General features: G+C 36.1%; 1 protein-coding gene across 3 annotated transcripts in view; it reads right to left on the bottom strand.

Annotated features, from left to right (window-relative positions):
• The window catches only part of LOC133529207 (flotillin-2), a 405,995-nt gene that overhangs the window by 33,585 nt on the left and 357,306 nt on the right, over positions 1-15,104 (bottom strand). The window contains exon 1 of one of the 3 annotated variants that reach the window (XM_061866876.1): positions 3,021-3,376. The exons of the other annotated variants lie outside the window; for them this stretch is intronic. Within the exon in view, the coding sequence (XP_061722860.1) occupies positions 3,021-3,036 (16 nt within the window). The 5' untranslated portion in view covers positions 3,037-3,376. Of the gene's footprint in view, positions 1-3,020; positions 3,377-15,104 lie in introns of those variants that run through there. 3 annotated transcript variants of the gene reach the window in all.

Below are 15,104 nucleotides of genomic sequence, written 5' to 3'. Positions count from 1 at the left end.
AATGTTAGGTTAGCCGCAGGATCCTTGAAGCTAAGATTACCTCGTAGGTACGCCAAGGTACAATGTAGCCACAATTAAATTTAACACCCGTCTTTACCATTACTAAAAGAAAATTAGTTTAGTTTTAGAAGCCGTCTGTTTCCATTTGCAGCCACGACTTCAAACTGAAACGCATTTAAATTTTGTTTGTGAATCGCAAAACTTGAAACTTTTAAAGTCTGCACGGACATTCGAGTAATTCCAACGGAAACATTGAATAACAAATTGAAATAACAAAGGTTAATTATTACAATTCAATAAACAAAAATGTAATCGTTTTATCGCGGTGCCTAATTAAAAGCGATAAAATTCCCAGACCGATTTTATTGAATGTTGTTAAAATTAATGACTAAACTACGCCATTTAAAAAGGGTACTTTTATTTCTCTATTTACGATTTTAAAGCACCAATACCAAACAAGTTAAAGCAACGGTAAGTTGTAAAATGTAATCATTCTTGCAAGGTAGACAAAAGAAGAGGGCAGAGTTAGATACATACTAAGTACGTATGTACAACTGTGCACTCTTTCTAGTGGCATTTTTTATCATATAGGAGGCAAACGAGCGGACACCCACCACGGGGGTTGTAAGTGCGTTGCCGACCTTTAAGATTACGGGGGTACGACGCTCATAAAAACCTTCCCTCATCATTAAAACTACATTTTATGCTCCGCCTTGCATCGGGATAGCTTTGAAAGTGAGGTAATTTGAAAATGGCGATTATTTTCTTAAACTAGAAGCAATTTCTATTGTAGCCACAGTAATCAACGATGCCTTGCTAACATTGCAGAAACGTGTTGGTGTTGCTAAAGTGTGATTTGCTTATGGTTTTTTATAGATGTGTGCTACTTTCAAAATTACCCAGCTTTCGAAGTTAACCCAATGTATTAGCAAGGTACTAACAGTAACTTTTCAGCTTGATATGACATTTGAGAAAAAGGTCCCATTTTAGAATGGTAGGTACACCGTAGCAAAATTATTTATATCTCATAGAGGCATTTAAATCCCTCAATATGCTCAGGATTCCAGCTGGAATCTCACAGTACGCTTAGAATTATATTCTGGAATTTCCGCTTCGCTCTAGATTCGACAGCTCTACTATTATTTTATATCCAATATTTATTAAGTATCTACCGCTACGCTACCTATGAATAATAAGTAACTGATAGATAAAACTTATTTACCATTAAGATTACGTAGCTGTTCTTTTTCACATCAGCAGAATGCACAGCGATTACGTAAAATCCAGTGTTGACAATATTTGGGAGCATTACTCATCAACACTGGTCAGAGGTCAAATATGGACGAACAAGGCGTGATGCAAATAACTAATATAATTTATTTAAAAAGGCCCTACTTAACTTAGTTAGTACTAGAGATTGCTTTTTAACTACAAGACCGTATGTTGTTTACCTCTTACTTGAGTTGCTGACGTTGCTGTATTCTCTGTATTGTGGTATGCAGTAATAGTAGTTTATGTGACTGCTACATAATAAAGGACATTAAAATACACGAGTGTGGGTTTAAGAAACGAACAAAGTGAGTTATGAAGCTATAACTACATTTTCAAAGATAAAAAAATTGTTGTAACAACAACAGTTTATCGTAATGTTGGCCATTATTTACGGATTTTGAAGGCATCATAGAGGGTTTATGATATGTGTGTAGATAAAGAGTATTTGTATTTGTTAGAAGACCGAACGTCTGTGACAGAAATAGTAGCAAGGACATAAATACGTACCATACTATATAAGTAAAACTTTACTCTGTACAATGAGCTGCGGAATTGCATGGAGATATAATATAATGAATGAATTCATTGAAAATTCGCCATGTACTTTTACGGCTGATTGTACTTACAATAAAAAAAAATACATTATAAGTGCGTCAAAATTTCTGGATAAGATTTATTCAATCGATATGTAGAGGGTGTGTGACGTGTAGGGATGGGATATCATTTGATGTTTACCAGTCGCTTTCGGCGAAGGAAAACGTAGTGAGAAAATCGGACTAATCCCAATAAGGCCTAGTTTACCCTCAGGGTTGGAACGTCAGATGGCAGTCGCTTTCGTATAAACTAGAGCCTACGCCAATTCTAGGGATAAGTGGATAGTGGGGCACGTGGGCGAATATAAAAGGAACCTATGTTCATCTCAATGTCTTAAGATTTTCACATGCCATTTTTCATCAAAATCGGTTTAGTAGTTTACCCATAAAAAAATAACAGATAGAATTACTTTCGTATTTATAATATTATATTGTAAAAGTACTAAGTTTCGTATTTAAATATTATATAGTATAGAGGGATGAGATCGCTATTACCTCTTTTTAGATTTAAAGTAACATGAGTGCAGACCGGAGTTAGCAAGCTAGCTTCCTTTTAAACTAGTTATACCGTAATTGATCAGTCGGTCTTGTTAAAAAACGTCGAGGATGTTATAAAAACTGGGTATAACACAATTATCAACACAGTTTTTTACAGTGCTTCTTTCGTGTGGGTTAGAAGTGCGGTTAAGTCGAATAATAAGTAGGAAAGAGTGTGAGTTGCATCAGTCCCAGTATTTGACAGCGCCCAATTTAAATAATCTTTATATTGTGCCTATTTGACACTTCGGACGCACATGTCTCAGGAGTGGCAGGCGCACATATGTTACGGTAGCTTACCATGATTGCCGTCGACGTGATATAAAAATGTAATGTCCTAAACTAAATAAACAATAAGTAACAAAAATTTACAATAAACAAATAGGTTCAAGTACTTATTGGAAATACGTTGTCGTTGTTGATATCATCCGTAATAAGTCCCATCCAAGAGACAAATCCCAAAAGCTTAGCGATAAAGTTAACTTACCTACTTACATGTTTATTTTCTAAAAGAGTAATTTAAAAAATGCGACTGAAAAGAAAACTGTTAAATGTGTATTGCCTACTCCTTTAGCCATTGAAAAAATAAAATATTAAAAATAAAAATAAGGTACTCACGCTTTAACAACTGCATAAGTTGCACCAACTGTTAATCCTAGATTAAATGCGCTCATCCATAGCAGAGACATGGCTTCAGCTTTTAAGCTCAAGCAGAGAGTAACGGAACGTGAAAGGGCACTGCACTATGCAAGCATGGTACACGGTCACAATCACTATAAAATTTCTATTTAGACGAGAAAAAAACATTCGAAGTTAGGAATGATAACAACAGATACTACAACGTTCCAATTTCAAATTTAAAGGATGAGCACGAAACTTTTTAATTTATTTCCTTCCGATCGCGACGATAGTAAGTAAGCGTAATGCCACAAACTGTGAATGAAATGATCGACTATGCAGCGGATACTGTGAACGAGTGGCGAGCTGGCTTTATCCTTTACAATATAAAGTGGAAGTTGCCCCCCGCGCGCCCCGCGTGAAACCGAACGTATTTTCTCAACAATTCGCTATTGTGGCGCAATTTCGTTGCAAACGGTGCACCGGCAAAGTATTCTTTTTTACAGGTATTAAATGTGTTAATGTTAAAAGCAGTGAGCTATTTTCTTAGCAGCAAAATATAGAAAAATTGCGCTATAGGGTTTTACTTTAAGAGAAAAATGTATACATCTCTTCATTTTAAATGACTCGCATTTTACTAAAGCTAAGTTGATCAAGTTAATCTAAAGGAGTATAATATTTTTTGTTATAAGTTATTACAATAATCTATCGAATGATCAGAGTTTGACCTTTTTTATTTTGGCACAAATAAGATATACCGTATTACTTTTATTAAATATGTATTTATATATAGGTATTAATTAATAACTTGCATGTACCACTCAATAATGAAGTCGCAATAAAACGGTTACACACATACAGTTCTTAATTAATATTTCAATTGTAAGTTACTATGCCTACTTAAAAACCAATTAGATCAATATAAATATATTTTGGCGAAGTCAATAACCTATGAAGGTTGTAAATGTTGTAATTATAAACACAGTTATAATACCTATTACTTTTGCATGATACCAGTGATTATTAAAATTCTGTTGCCGGTAGGTGCAACTGACGCTATCAAAGCCAAATAGAAATCAATTTGTTTATTATAAACAAATTAGTGTTTACTATGATTACGCACATATTAATACAAACACGTCATTGCGTCAAACGTTTGCGCATCTAGTATTATATCAAGCTGAAATACATGATATCAAACCAAACACAGTGACTAGTTTCCGGTAAAAAAAATCGTGATCGTAAGGGACAAAGGGAGATTAAGTTTCTTTTGCGCTTTGAAGTTTTAATACTCGGATAAATTGTTCTATACTGTACAATATTTTAATACTTACTTAAAGGAAACTCGGTATACCAATATTATTGATGTAAACAAAATCAATGTACTTACATTACATATACTTAAAATACCTGGCAAGTTTGACGCTTTCTAGAACACGTCAAAACTTTTTCAATCTGTGGCGCCGCTAAAAGCATTCCAATAAGCGACGTTGTCTCAGAACTTCGAACTTCAATGAGTTTGATAAATGTAGAAAAAAGTCAATTTGTAAGTCGGATGACTGTGGGGCCCATTTCAATGAAAATAAAATTAAGAATTTCATACAGTTGAAAAACCGTAAATAAAACAACGTTCGGCCAGAAACTTTAGTTCGGCTTAATACGACCATTATGATGCGATTTTCCGCGTGTAGGTATTATGCGTGATTTAACACTCTGGACAATAACCGCGAAAATCGAAGTTCGTCAATTGCGGGCATTTTTCTCTGTCACTCTAATTACGTCTTAGTGAGAGTAAAAGAAGAAAGATCCCCGCAATTTGCGAATTTCGGTTTTCGCGGTAGGCCCCCAGGCCCTGCAACTTGTTTTTTTACATTTTGAATACGTTTTGTCGTTTAAAATTTGAAATGCGTTTTGGTGCGGTCCCGTCAGAATCGTCTCAAGCGGATTTTACCGTAATTTTAAAGCAAAAATGTTGACTCTAAAGTCAAATAAGAGTGCATAATTACTTAGGTACTTATATATCATCAAGGACCTGAAACATTTTTTGCACATAAAATTATTAATGCGCCCCTTTATATTTTTGTCCCAGTAAAAACCAAGCAAACATATAAATTGGCTTATTTTCCTATTAAGACGCCTTATCACTTTATATAATACTGAAATTCTCGAAACACGAAACCCCTGCACCGGCCCAGTCACAAAAAATTACGTAGCATTGATATAACGTGACATGACAAGTCAGATCCTATGAAAGATCCCATAATATATGATAGCCCGAGCTTTTTCCTCTTTAGGATACATTCACCGAGGCTTTCGAACCTTTTTGCACATTAACTATCTTCACGTACCCCTTTGACTGTTACAGTCAAAGGGGTTAGCTGTGGTAAAAATGCACCTAATATACACGCCAATGTACCCAATACCCATTGGTTTTCTTGTCATTCCCATCACGAAACAATGGTGTTCCGAACTTTTAAGAGGCGTGCGCAGAGCCGAAGTCAAAACGTAGGGTCCTTGATGATACTTTAATGAAATGTAAGGGGTACACCGAGCGGACGCTGCCCTTGCCCGTGTCATGCCATGTATCCTATCCTAACCATTGGTTTTCTTTATTATTAAGACGCTTTATCTCTTAATAATACGAAAACTCGCGAAACCCCTGGTCCGAGCCAGACCCATATATTATTGTGGCATTGAATGACGTGGTAAATATCATCATGGGTCAGGAGCTATGAAAGGATGCAAATATATGATAGAGTCAGTCAACAAAAAGTGTCCCTAAAGCCAATCAAATGCAATTATATCATATGAGATATCGAAGTATTTTATGAGCACGGTTATTTTTCCTAGAATATGTGAGTTATAAGTGATATTTTAATGGATATTTAAAATTTTATTAATATTCACGTTCTAAATAAGATTTGGTATTGAAAATAGCTATAATTTCAATATTCGCTGTTTCTATTTCGCTCGAAAATAATGAGAATAATAAGTTAGAGATTTTAATCGCCAAACCAACCTTCGTTATTTCACGAAACAATAATTATTCCATTAATACTAAATATTATACACGTTCTGCACACATCTTCTGCCGGGTTATTTGCGATGTTGAAGCCAATATTTGTCTGTTAAAGTCAACGTCTGGGCCCAGTTTACCCGCGAGGGAAATAACTTCGGCACGAGAGTTCAATTTAAACGAATATTAGGTTTAATCTCCGAACCGGTTGAATCTGGGGGCACGGCAGTGCCCCCGCCAAGTGGAGCGCGAAGCAAACACTGCCGTACCATCCTTTACTGGAACCATTTCGCCGCATTTTCAGGCCCCTATTTGAGAACCTCTGGATAAGACCAGAACGCAGAAATTTTCGTTATCCAGTAAGCTATAATCACATACTTAAAATCCAAAATTTCAAGTCTGTAGGTCATTTAGTTCCGAAGTTAAGCGAAGGCAAAGTTTCCCATTTATGACACTCACTCACTCACTCATGATCATCAAAATAGAACTAGTACTTCCCATAAATTCAGAGAGCTGAAATTTGGTACAGAGTTAAGGTTTAATGGCCACATAAAGGGAAAACTAGGATAATCGAAGATCTGGAGTACCTGGTGACCCTGATTAGAAAACAAAATAATAATAAAAAAACTACTCCTAAAAAGAAAAAAACTGTGTCAAATAAGAAAGTCTAATAAAATAAATCAATAAGCCCACGTTTCTACAAAAAGAAGTGAAACCCCACCAAAAACATTCTGTAAAAAACTAGCCAAGTCTCGATGGAGCTGCTTGTTTATCTCTAAAAAGTAATGAAATCTAGACAAAGTCGTGCCAAATCTAAGGTTCCTTACTGCGATTTCTTTATTATTATAGTTAATGTTGTGTGACTTGGCCGATGGAAAATTATTTCCAGTACAGACTCAGCTCATTGACGATGGAAAAGTATTTCCAGTACAGACGGACTTCTAATCATTAATAGAAGTCCGTCTGTACTGGAAATATTTTTTTATACTGTTTGTTTCAGGCTCGCCTATACATAAGTATTATTGAAATACGCAGCTTTATTAAGCCTACAATTGACTGGTTATTGAATCAACGTTTCTCAAGTGGCAATTTTCCATCGTCAATGGGTAGCGGTTCTGGCGACAGATTGGTGCAATGGTGTCATGGAGCACCTGGTTTTGTACCCTTCAACGGCCAAGTCACACAACATTAACTATAATAATAAAGAAATCGCAGTAAGGAACCTTAGACTTGGCACGACTTTGTCTAGATTTCATTACTTTTTAGAGATAAACAAGCAGCTCCATCGAGACTTGGCTAGTTTATTACAGAATGTTTTTGGTGGGATTTTTTTTTCCTTTTCAGGTGAACACAACAGAATACTACAAATCATATAACATTTGTAAAAACCTGAAAAACAACGCGTGAACTAATACTAAAACGATATTGTGTCGTTGATGTCTTTAGAATTTAAACTGTAAAATCTTAGAGAACGCCTGGGTGCCTAGCCAAGGTGACAATCGCTTGCGCTACGACAACGAAACGCATTGTGTCTCTCTATCACTCTCATATTAGTGCGACAGTGACAGTTGCGTTTCGTTCGCTACGGACTGTATACGATTGGCATGTTGCCCATGTTGGCTACGTACCCTGGAAAGGAAGTTGAGTAATGTCATAAAATCCGTCAAGTAATCTTATGCCATTTTATCAATTGTAAATCATTTTGCATTGGAAAAGTTAGGTAACTACCATTTTTCTTCTTTAGAAGTCTTTAAGTTCGTTTTTTACATATCCTGAAATATCTCTCGAAGCCGAGCGAGCGGCCGACACCACGACCTTTTTTTTAAGCTCAAATTCAATCACTGTCAATGGAGTCGTTATATTTTAAACCCAAAGACACACAGGGCATGCGTGTGCAGTTTTGACTGTACAGTTCAACTGTACAGGTAAAAAGGAGCGTATGTGGCATTCTACTGTGCAGTCTCGCGCGAGAACATTCCCCATACAAAACGGAGAACATTCTTGAGAACGGCATAACTATAGGTATAGGTAGATTGCGCTTGCACTGAAGAAAATTTTTCGTCAGCAAAATTAAACGTTAGTAGATTTAATTGAATCGCATAAATCCGACCTCTGGTGTATCAAAAGCAGCCACATACGAAATATCGCAAAACAAATAGTTTTCCAAATGACGGAGTTCGAAGATAACAAACATAATAAAAAAAATAAAGGGCGACTAGATAATCTCCCCTTTTTTTGAAGTTTGTTAAAAATATTAGTAAGAAAAACAATAACGCTTCAACATCAATGCCATGAGAAAACAGGTTTCCCGCTGCCGTGTGTGTCGGGCTTTATGCGAACAGTCAGGGCCGGATTTAGGGGAGGGCAACCGGGGCTACTGCCCCGGGCCTCCACAAAAGAGGGGCCCCCACAATAGAGAATTCGGAAAATTTACCATTTTATTTGGAAAAAATTTGGGGCCAGGGGGCCTCCACTCCTTTATTGCCCGAGGCCTCCAGACCTCTAAATCCGGCATTGCGAACAGTTCAACTGTACAGGCAAAACTGCGCAGGCATACCCTACTAGTGTGTGTGTGGGTGTAAGCTGACCTTCATGAAACTATATGAATATTTTTGTTATATATTTAATTATGTAGTTTTAAATGAACGGTTTATTGCAAGAAGGTAATTAATTATTACCACAAAGTTCAAAGTTTTGCGTGAAGTAAAAGAAATTATAACAACATCCTTTATGGCTGTGACACGCTTTCTTGAAATACTCTGGTGATTCACCTTGGAACCAATTAAATTGGGTTGCCGCGAAATATAACACACATGATAGATATTTCATAAAATATTAATAGATACTCGTACCAAATTAAATAACAATATTCATATTAAATAAATAAGATGTAATTAAGTTAGACTAGTCTATATTTAGTTCTTTTGTATTTTAGTTAAACTTGGTTTTATTTATTATAAATTATATTTTTAAGTAGTTGTATTTAAGGCTAAATATTTATACTTAAATAGCATGAAAAACCCATTTAATGTCGTAATAGAATTTAAAAAAACCGAGTTCGTTTTACTCGCGCACCGAGGGTTCCGTACAAACTTTGAATTATCTCGTGTAATTATAAAGGCGAAAGGCTTTTGAACAGAAGTACCTATACTAACTATTATTGTGTACAGCGCCATCTATCGGCAAATTGTCTAACTAATTTATGTATGTTGGTTTTTCGAGGATAAGTCTCTATCATGTGAACCGATTTCAAAAACTTATCTTTTATTTGAAAAAAAGGTGTATTTAATGTAATCTCATATACATTTCAGGTGTAATAAACACAAGTAAAGTTGGTTAAATTGCAAACTGAATTAGGAAAGGTGTTTTGTTAATTAAAAAAAGTTACCAAGATAGAGGTCTGATTATATTTTTCCTGTAAATTGTATAGTAATATTATGTTAACATTTCATTAACATTATGCATTATTATTAATTAACATAATCTTAACAAAATGAAATTTTAACATAATGTTACCATTACTATACATGGCTTTTTTTTCACATTTTCCTTCATAAATATTTTTTTTTCTGTATGAAAAAAGAAAAAAATGTTTTCGAATGTACAATTTGAGCTCTTTCAAATGATGCCCCACTTGATCACTAGGGGGCAAAATTTCAAAGTCTAGTGACTACACTAGACTTTGAAATATTGCCCCCTTCTTCATATTGGACATTTTCCATAGTTAATAAAAAAAAATATACTTTCAATGTGCCTTTTTTCACATTTTGCTTCATAATTCTTTTTTTTTCTGTATGAAAAAAGAAAAAATGTTTTGGAATGTACAATTTGAGCTCTTTCAAATGATACACTTGTTGCTATATATTTCTAAATGATATTTCGACTTCAAGGATACCATCACAGAATCAGAATGTATCGATTTGAAACGTTAATGTCAATTGATAATAAAAGTTCAATGACGACAATACTATGAACTGGAACACTGCACAATAAATCGCACGCAACTGCGCTATAAAACTAAAGCTGCCATTGTATATTGGAATTGCATATCGAACAACTGTAACTTTCTAAAATTCCTATCTACAATATATCCACTAAAAATCAACCATGAGCGGTTGAAGATAAAGTTCAATATTTGCACGAATACGTCATTAGTGTGTAGATTTTATTGTCCGAACATGTTTGAACGACCTTAAACTTTCAGGCGATGTGCAAAGTGCGTTCAACTTGACCAAAGAACCCACAACTGGCCTTCAAGCAAGCTAGCAATTTTCATATACAGCTTCCGCCTATATTATAATGTAGATAGGGAGAGGGACATACAAATCTAAGAGCAGGGTAGACATAATTATAATGAGTGATTCCGAGTCCGAGGTTATGATCCGGAAAGACATATAATACATAATGATGGTCTAACGAAAGAATCCACCAAACCAATATGAAATACCATCGAACCAATATGAAAATCGCGAAAATTAAGAGGCATGCGAACAAAGTAGATACAAGACACTGCTTTAGGTGGAACAACTAGTCAATCCAAAGATATACAAAAGTTTTTCCTAATACCAATGTTAATAGTAATATGGTAAGTACCATATTACTGTTACCTACATATTAGTTAGTATATTATTGATATTATTAGAGGAGCCGTCTACTGTCAGTTAGAAATAATATCTATATCAAGAAATAATGAATACTGGGACGGCCTCTAGTTTGGGATGCCACGTGCGTAGACACACTCGCGCCGTCGTCCCACCTTCCGGTGCTGATTGCATTGATGCTGGTCATGCCGCGTCCGCAGCGGAGGACCTCAAATGCCGCAAATACCCTTGGCAGTGGCTATATTTTTGAGGCGTTTGGGGTCGTGGGAGCCAAGCGGGCGTCGGCTATACAAGAGTTTAGCGACGCACCTCATAGACACCAGAGGTGAACAGAAGGCTGGCCAGTATTTCGCTCAACGTATAAGCATTGCCATTCAACGTGGCAATGCGACCAGCTTTCTGGGCACACTTCCCATCGGTAGCGAGCTGGAGGACGTTTACTAATTCTAAGACCCTTATTTTAAATTTACCTATATCATTCATTTTAAGTTTATTCATAGTACATTTTTATTAATTTGTCTATATAACTGTATATATTACTCCCATTAAACCACCAATTTACATTGTCAATTAATGCTACGTTAGGTAAGGTGACATAACATACACAAATTGTCAATAAGTGACTCAGATGGGGACTTTGCTGACTCTTTTTTTTAGGCATTGGAAACCCCGAAGCACATCCCACATCCTGCTTAATATTTTGTACTTTCTCACATTTCACTAACTTAACACATGCAATACCTTCATCTTAAATCAATATAATTAAACGTAATTCCAATCAATTTGAAGACTATTAATTGTAAATGCACAACCAAGTTCCCTATACTTCCTTTTGACCTTAAAATTTGAAAAAACCCGAACGAAAAAAACAGACATTATAACGGTTTTAAATTTGATTTCCAGAAAAAAGTGTTTTGCCTACGTGACCCCATGCACGTCGCAGGCGATAGTAGCGACAGCAGAAACAGTTATGTCAACAATTAACGTAAAACAGTTATGTAAACAATTAAAACTGCTATTAATAAATAACGATGTAAGAATGATGCTCAATTGACCAGTGCCAAATATACTTTAGTAATATACCTAATAATTGGACTATATCGTAACTGGTTAGAAATATTTTCGAGGTACAACTAGAAAAGAAAATATAGTCTGTCCGTTTTTCTAAGATCCAACACGCCATAGTAAATGTATGTAGTAAATGTTGATCTTAGAAAATGGACAAGCTACGAGTGTCTACAGTGAACTGCAAAAATATGATAAATCTGTGTCAACATATTTTTGCACTTAACCACGTCAACATATTATCAGGACAATAGGTACACTCTGTGATCTGTGTATATCGTGCTATAGTAATGTATCTATAATCCGTACAAGGTGCAAAAAATCCCCTAAAAAAATAATTGTAAGGAAAAAAAACACCTTTCAAATTACTAACTAGCAAGTATCCGTCAACTTGACCTCCACGAAAATCTAATTTCCTATAATAGCACAATCGGATTAGGACTAACCTCGAAATCTCGGGAACAGTCATGAACTTTGGTATGTATATAAATTAAAGGCCTCTTTTTCATGCTCACACCATTTGACATTTGGGGACCTCGAGAAATCGCAGCCATCTTGGAAAATGTGTACCATCCAGGAAAAATTGGCGTTTTACTCTAAATCTACGTTCTTTATGAAAATATCGTGTAAGGCCACATTCAAGCTTATTAAATTCTACACAAAATAGTCCCACACATCTTTGCGCAAAAATTACATCTTGCTATAAAAATACTTGCTGAACCCAGATTTAGCGCTTATACCCTTTCAGGGGATATTCTCTTAATGTACAAATGTATAGTTAAAAGTGGGATTCATATTCCTCCGAGTTTCCTATGAAGAGAATGTCCCCTGGTAGTGTATAAGCGTTAAACTTAGATTCAGCAAATATTAACTATAAGAAGATGTATTTTTTCCGCAAAGATATCGAGGACTTTTTTGTGTAGAATTTAATAAGCTTTAATGTTGCCTTAACACTAAATTTTCATAAAGAATGTAGATTTAGAGTAAAACGCGAATTTCTCCTGGATGGTACACATTTTCCAAGATGGTTGCGATTCCTCGAAGTCCCCAAATGTCAAATGGTGTGGGCATGAAAAAGGGGCATTTAATTTTATATACATATCAAATTTCATGACTATTCCAGAGATTTCGAGGTAGGTCCTAATCCGATTGTGCTATAATACGTCTACGACAATTAACTTTTTGTCCCTCGACACTAATTTGCTGTACGTTGTCCAGCGAAATGAGTGTAATTTGTAAAATGCTGACGCTACAGTGGTGATGCCGAGGTGTGCGTGAGTGATGCAACTCGAGTATACACATACACTGCATCAGTGTGTGCATAAGGAATGACAAGCTTACGATAAGTCAGGCGCCCGGGGTTCCCTTATCATAGCCAGATTTACTGAAACTTAGGAGGTATAATACATATATAGTAACTTTAAACTTTTTTTTTTTATGACCGGTCTGGCCTAGTGGGTAGTGACCCTGCCAATGAAGGAGATGGCCCTGGGTTCGAATCCCGGTGAGGGTATTTATTTGTGTGATGAACACAGATATTTTTTTCTGAGTCATGGGTGTTTTCTATGTATAAAGGTATTTGTTTATTATATATATCATTGTCTGAATACCTTACCGTGGAACTTAGTCAATTTGTGTAAGAATGTCCTTATATATATTTATTTATTTACAAATGTATTCGAATTTTCCCATAGATATTGAATTTCACGTGCACTTATCTATCTATACTAATCTTGGTGTATTCCGATTAGTTCCCGCTGGGCACATACCTATGTCTACATGGAAATAGGTGCATTCATCATATTCATATAAATAATTCCCACTTGTATGGCGGTGGGCCGGTGATAAATGGTAATAAATCTTAATCTGTTCAAACTATTAAAAAATGCATACCTACATAACACTCACACGGGTGATTCTGATAATATATCGTCACTACAAAAAATATCGTACCTGAAAATCATCAAGTTTCTAGGAGGAATAATAAGCTTATTATACGGTTTATACTACTCATGCACTGTGCTTGAACATGGTGACCAGGCTCTCGGAATCATGTCTCGCGAGTGACTATATTAATATAAAGTTAATTTACTTAGGTTAATCGAATACTAGGGGAATTAGTTTAATCCCATAGTATTCGATATAAACGTTAACTAAACGTAAAAAGTTTGCACCGCTACTACCGGTACATAAGCAAGGGCCCATTTCTCGAACGGTATTAGTGTAATATTATTAGTGTGTTGCCGTGGTAACCCATACGACTTAACAAGAGCCCAATTCTCGAACGGTATTAGACTAATATTATTAATCCACGAACTGTCAAATCATATGAGTTACCATGGCAACACACTAATAATATTAGACTAATACGTTCGAGAAATAGGCCCCAGTTCGTAGACTAATATTATTAGTCTAATACCATTCGAGAAATCTGCCCCAGATAACTAATTCGGAGGCAGTGTCTGGTCACGTCACGCCACGCTTAACCTAGCCGCAGCCTTGTCCTAGCCCGAAGGTCCCACATATCTACTGCCTATCGACTAATTGACTATTCACGGCAACGCTTCCTATTGCCGAGAACGATCGATAAGATCGAATATATGTTACTTATACAAAGTTGCGGGATGAAATTAAAGTACTTACTGCAGACTTGCACTAGCAGAACACCAAAAACGACACAAAAATTCGCGTAATTTTTTTTTATACTACGTCGGTGGCAAACAAGCATACGGCCCGCCTGATGGTAAGCAGTATCCGTAGCCTATGTACGCCTGCAACTCCAGAGGAGTTACATGCGCGTTGCCGACCCTAACCCCCTCCCACCCCTCGTTGAGCTCTGGCAACCTTACTCACCGGCAGGAACACAACACTATGAGTAGGGTCTAGTGTTATTTGGCTGCGGTTTTCTGTAAGGTCCTCCACCTTACAGAAAACCGAGTATAAATACTTCCCCAGTTGGGCTCTGCTCTAGATCTGGAATGACATCCGCTGTGCTGTGCCCTACCACACAAAGCGAGATGACATTCACAATGCCCATACCACTCTTGTGGACGTAGTTTAAGGACATACCCGGGTCATCCGCGATGAGGCGCAGATTTGTCAAATCTAACCTTTAATGACATGACAAGACGAGTCAAAGCAAGCGTCATCGTAAATGACACGATCTATATGACGCAAGTGGCAAAGTTAGGAGATCAGAGACCGGGTTATTGATATAGATATAACAGTGGCTAAGTTTTAATGAAAACTTTTTTTAGACGAGAGCTACTATTTCGATAGTAATCTACATGTAGGTGAAGTACGTACAGTTGTACAATGATAAAAGGGTTCGTAAATTTTGCAAGGAATCAAAATTAATAATCATTGATGGTAGATTTCGAAGTTTAAAATGCACATAATAAT

The sequence above is a fragment of the Cydia pomonella genome, chromosome 20 (genome assembly GCF_033807575.1).
Source record: "Cydia pomonella isolate Wapato2018A chromosome 20, ilCydPomo1, whole genome shotgun sequence".
Classification (NCBI taxonomy): domain Eukaryota; kingdom Metazoa; phylum Arthropoda; class Insecta; order Lepidoptera; family Tortricidae; genus Cydia; species Cydia pomonella.
Note: the sequence above shows the minus strand (reverse complement) of the source record. Positions and strands in the feature narration are given on the sequence as shown.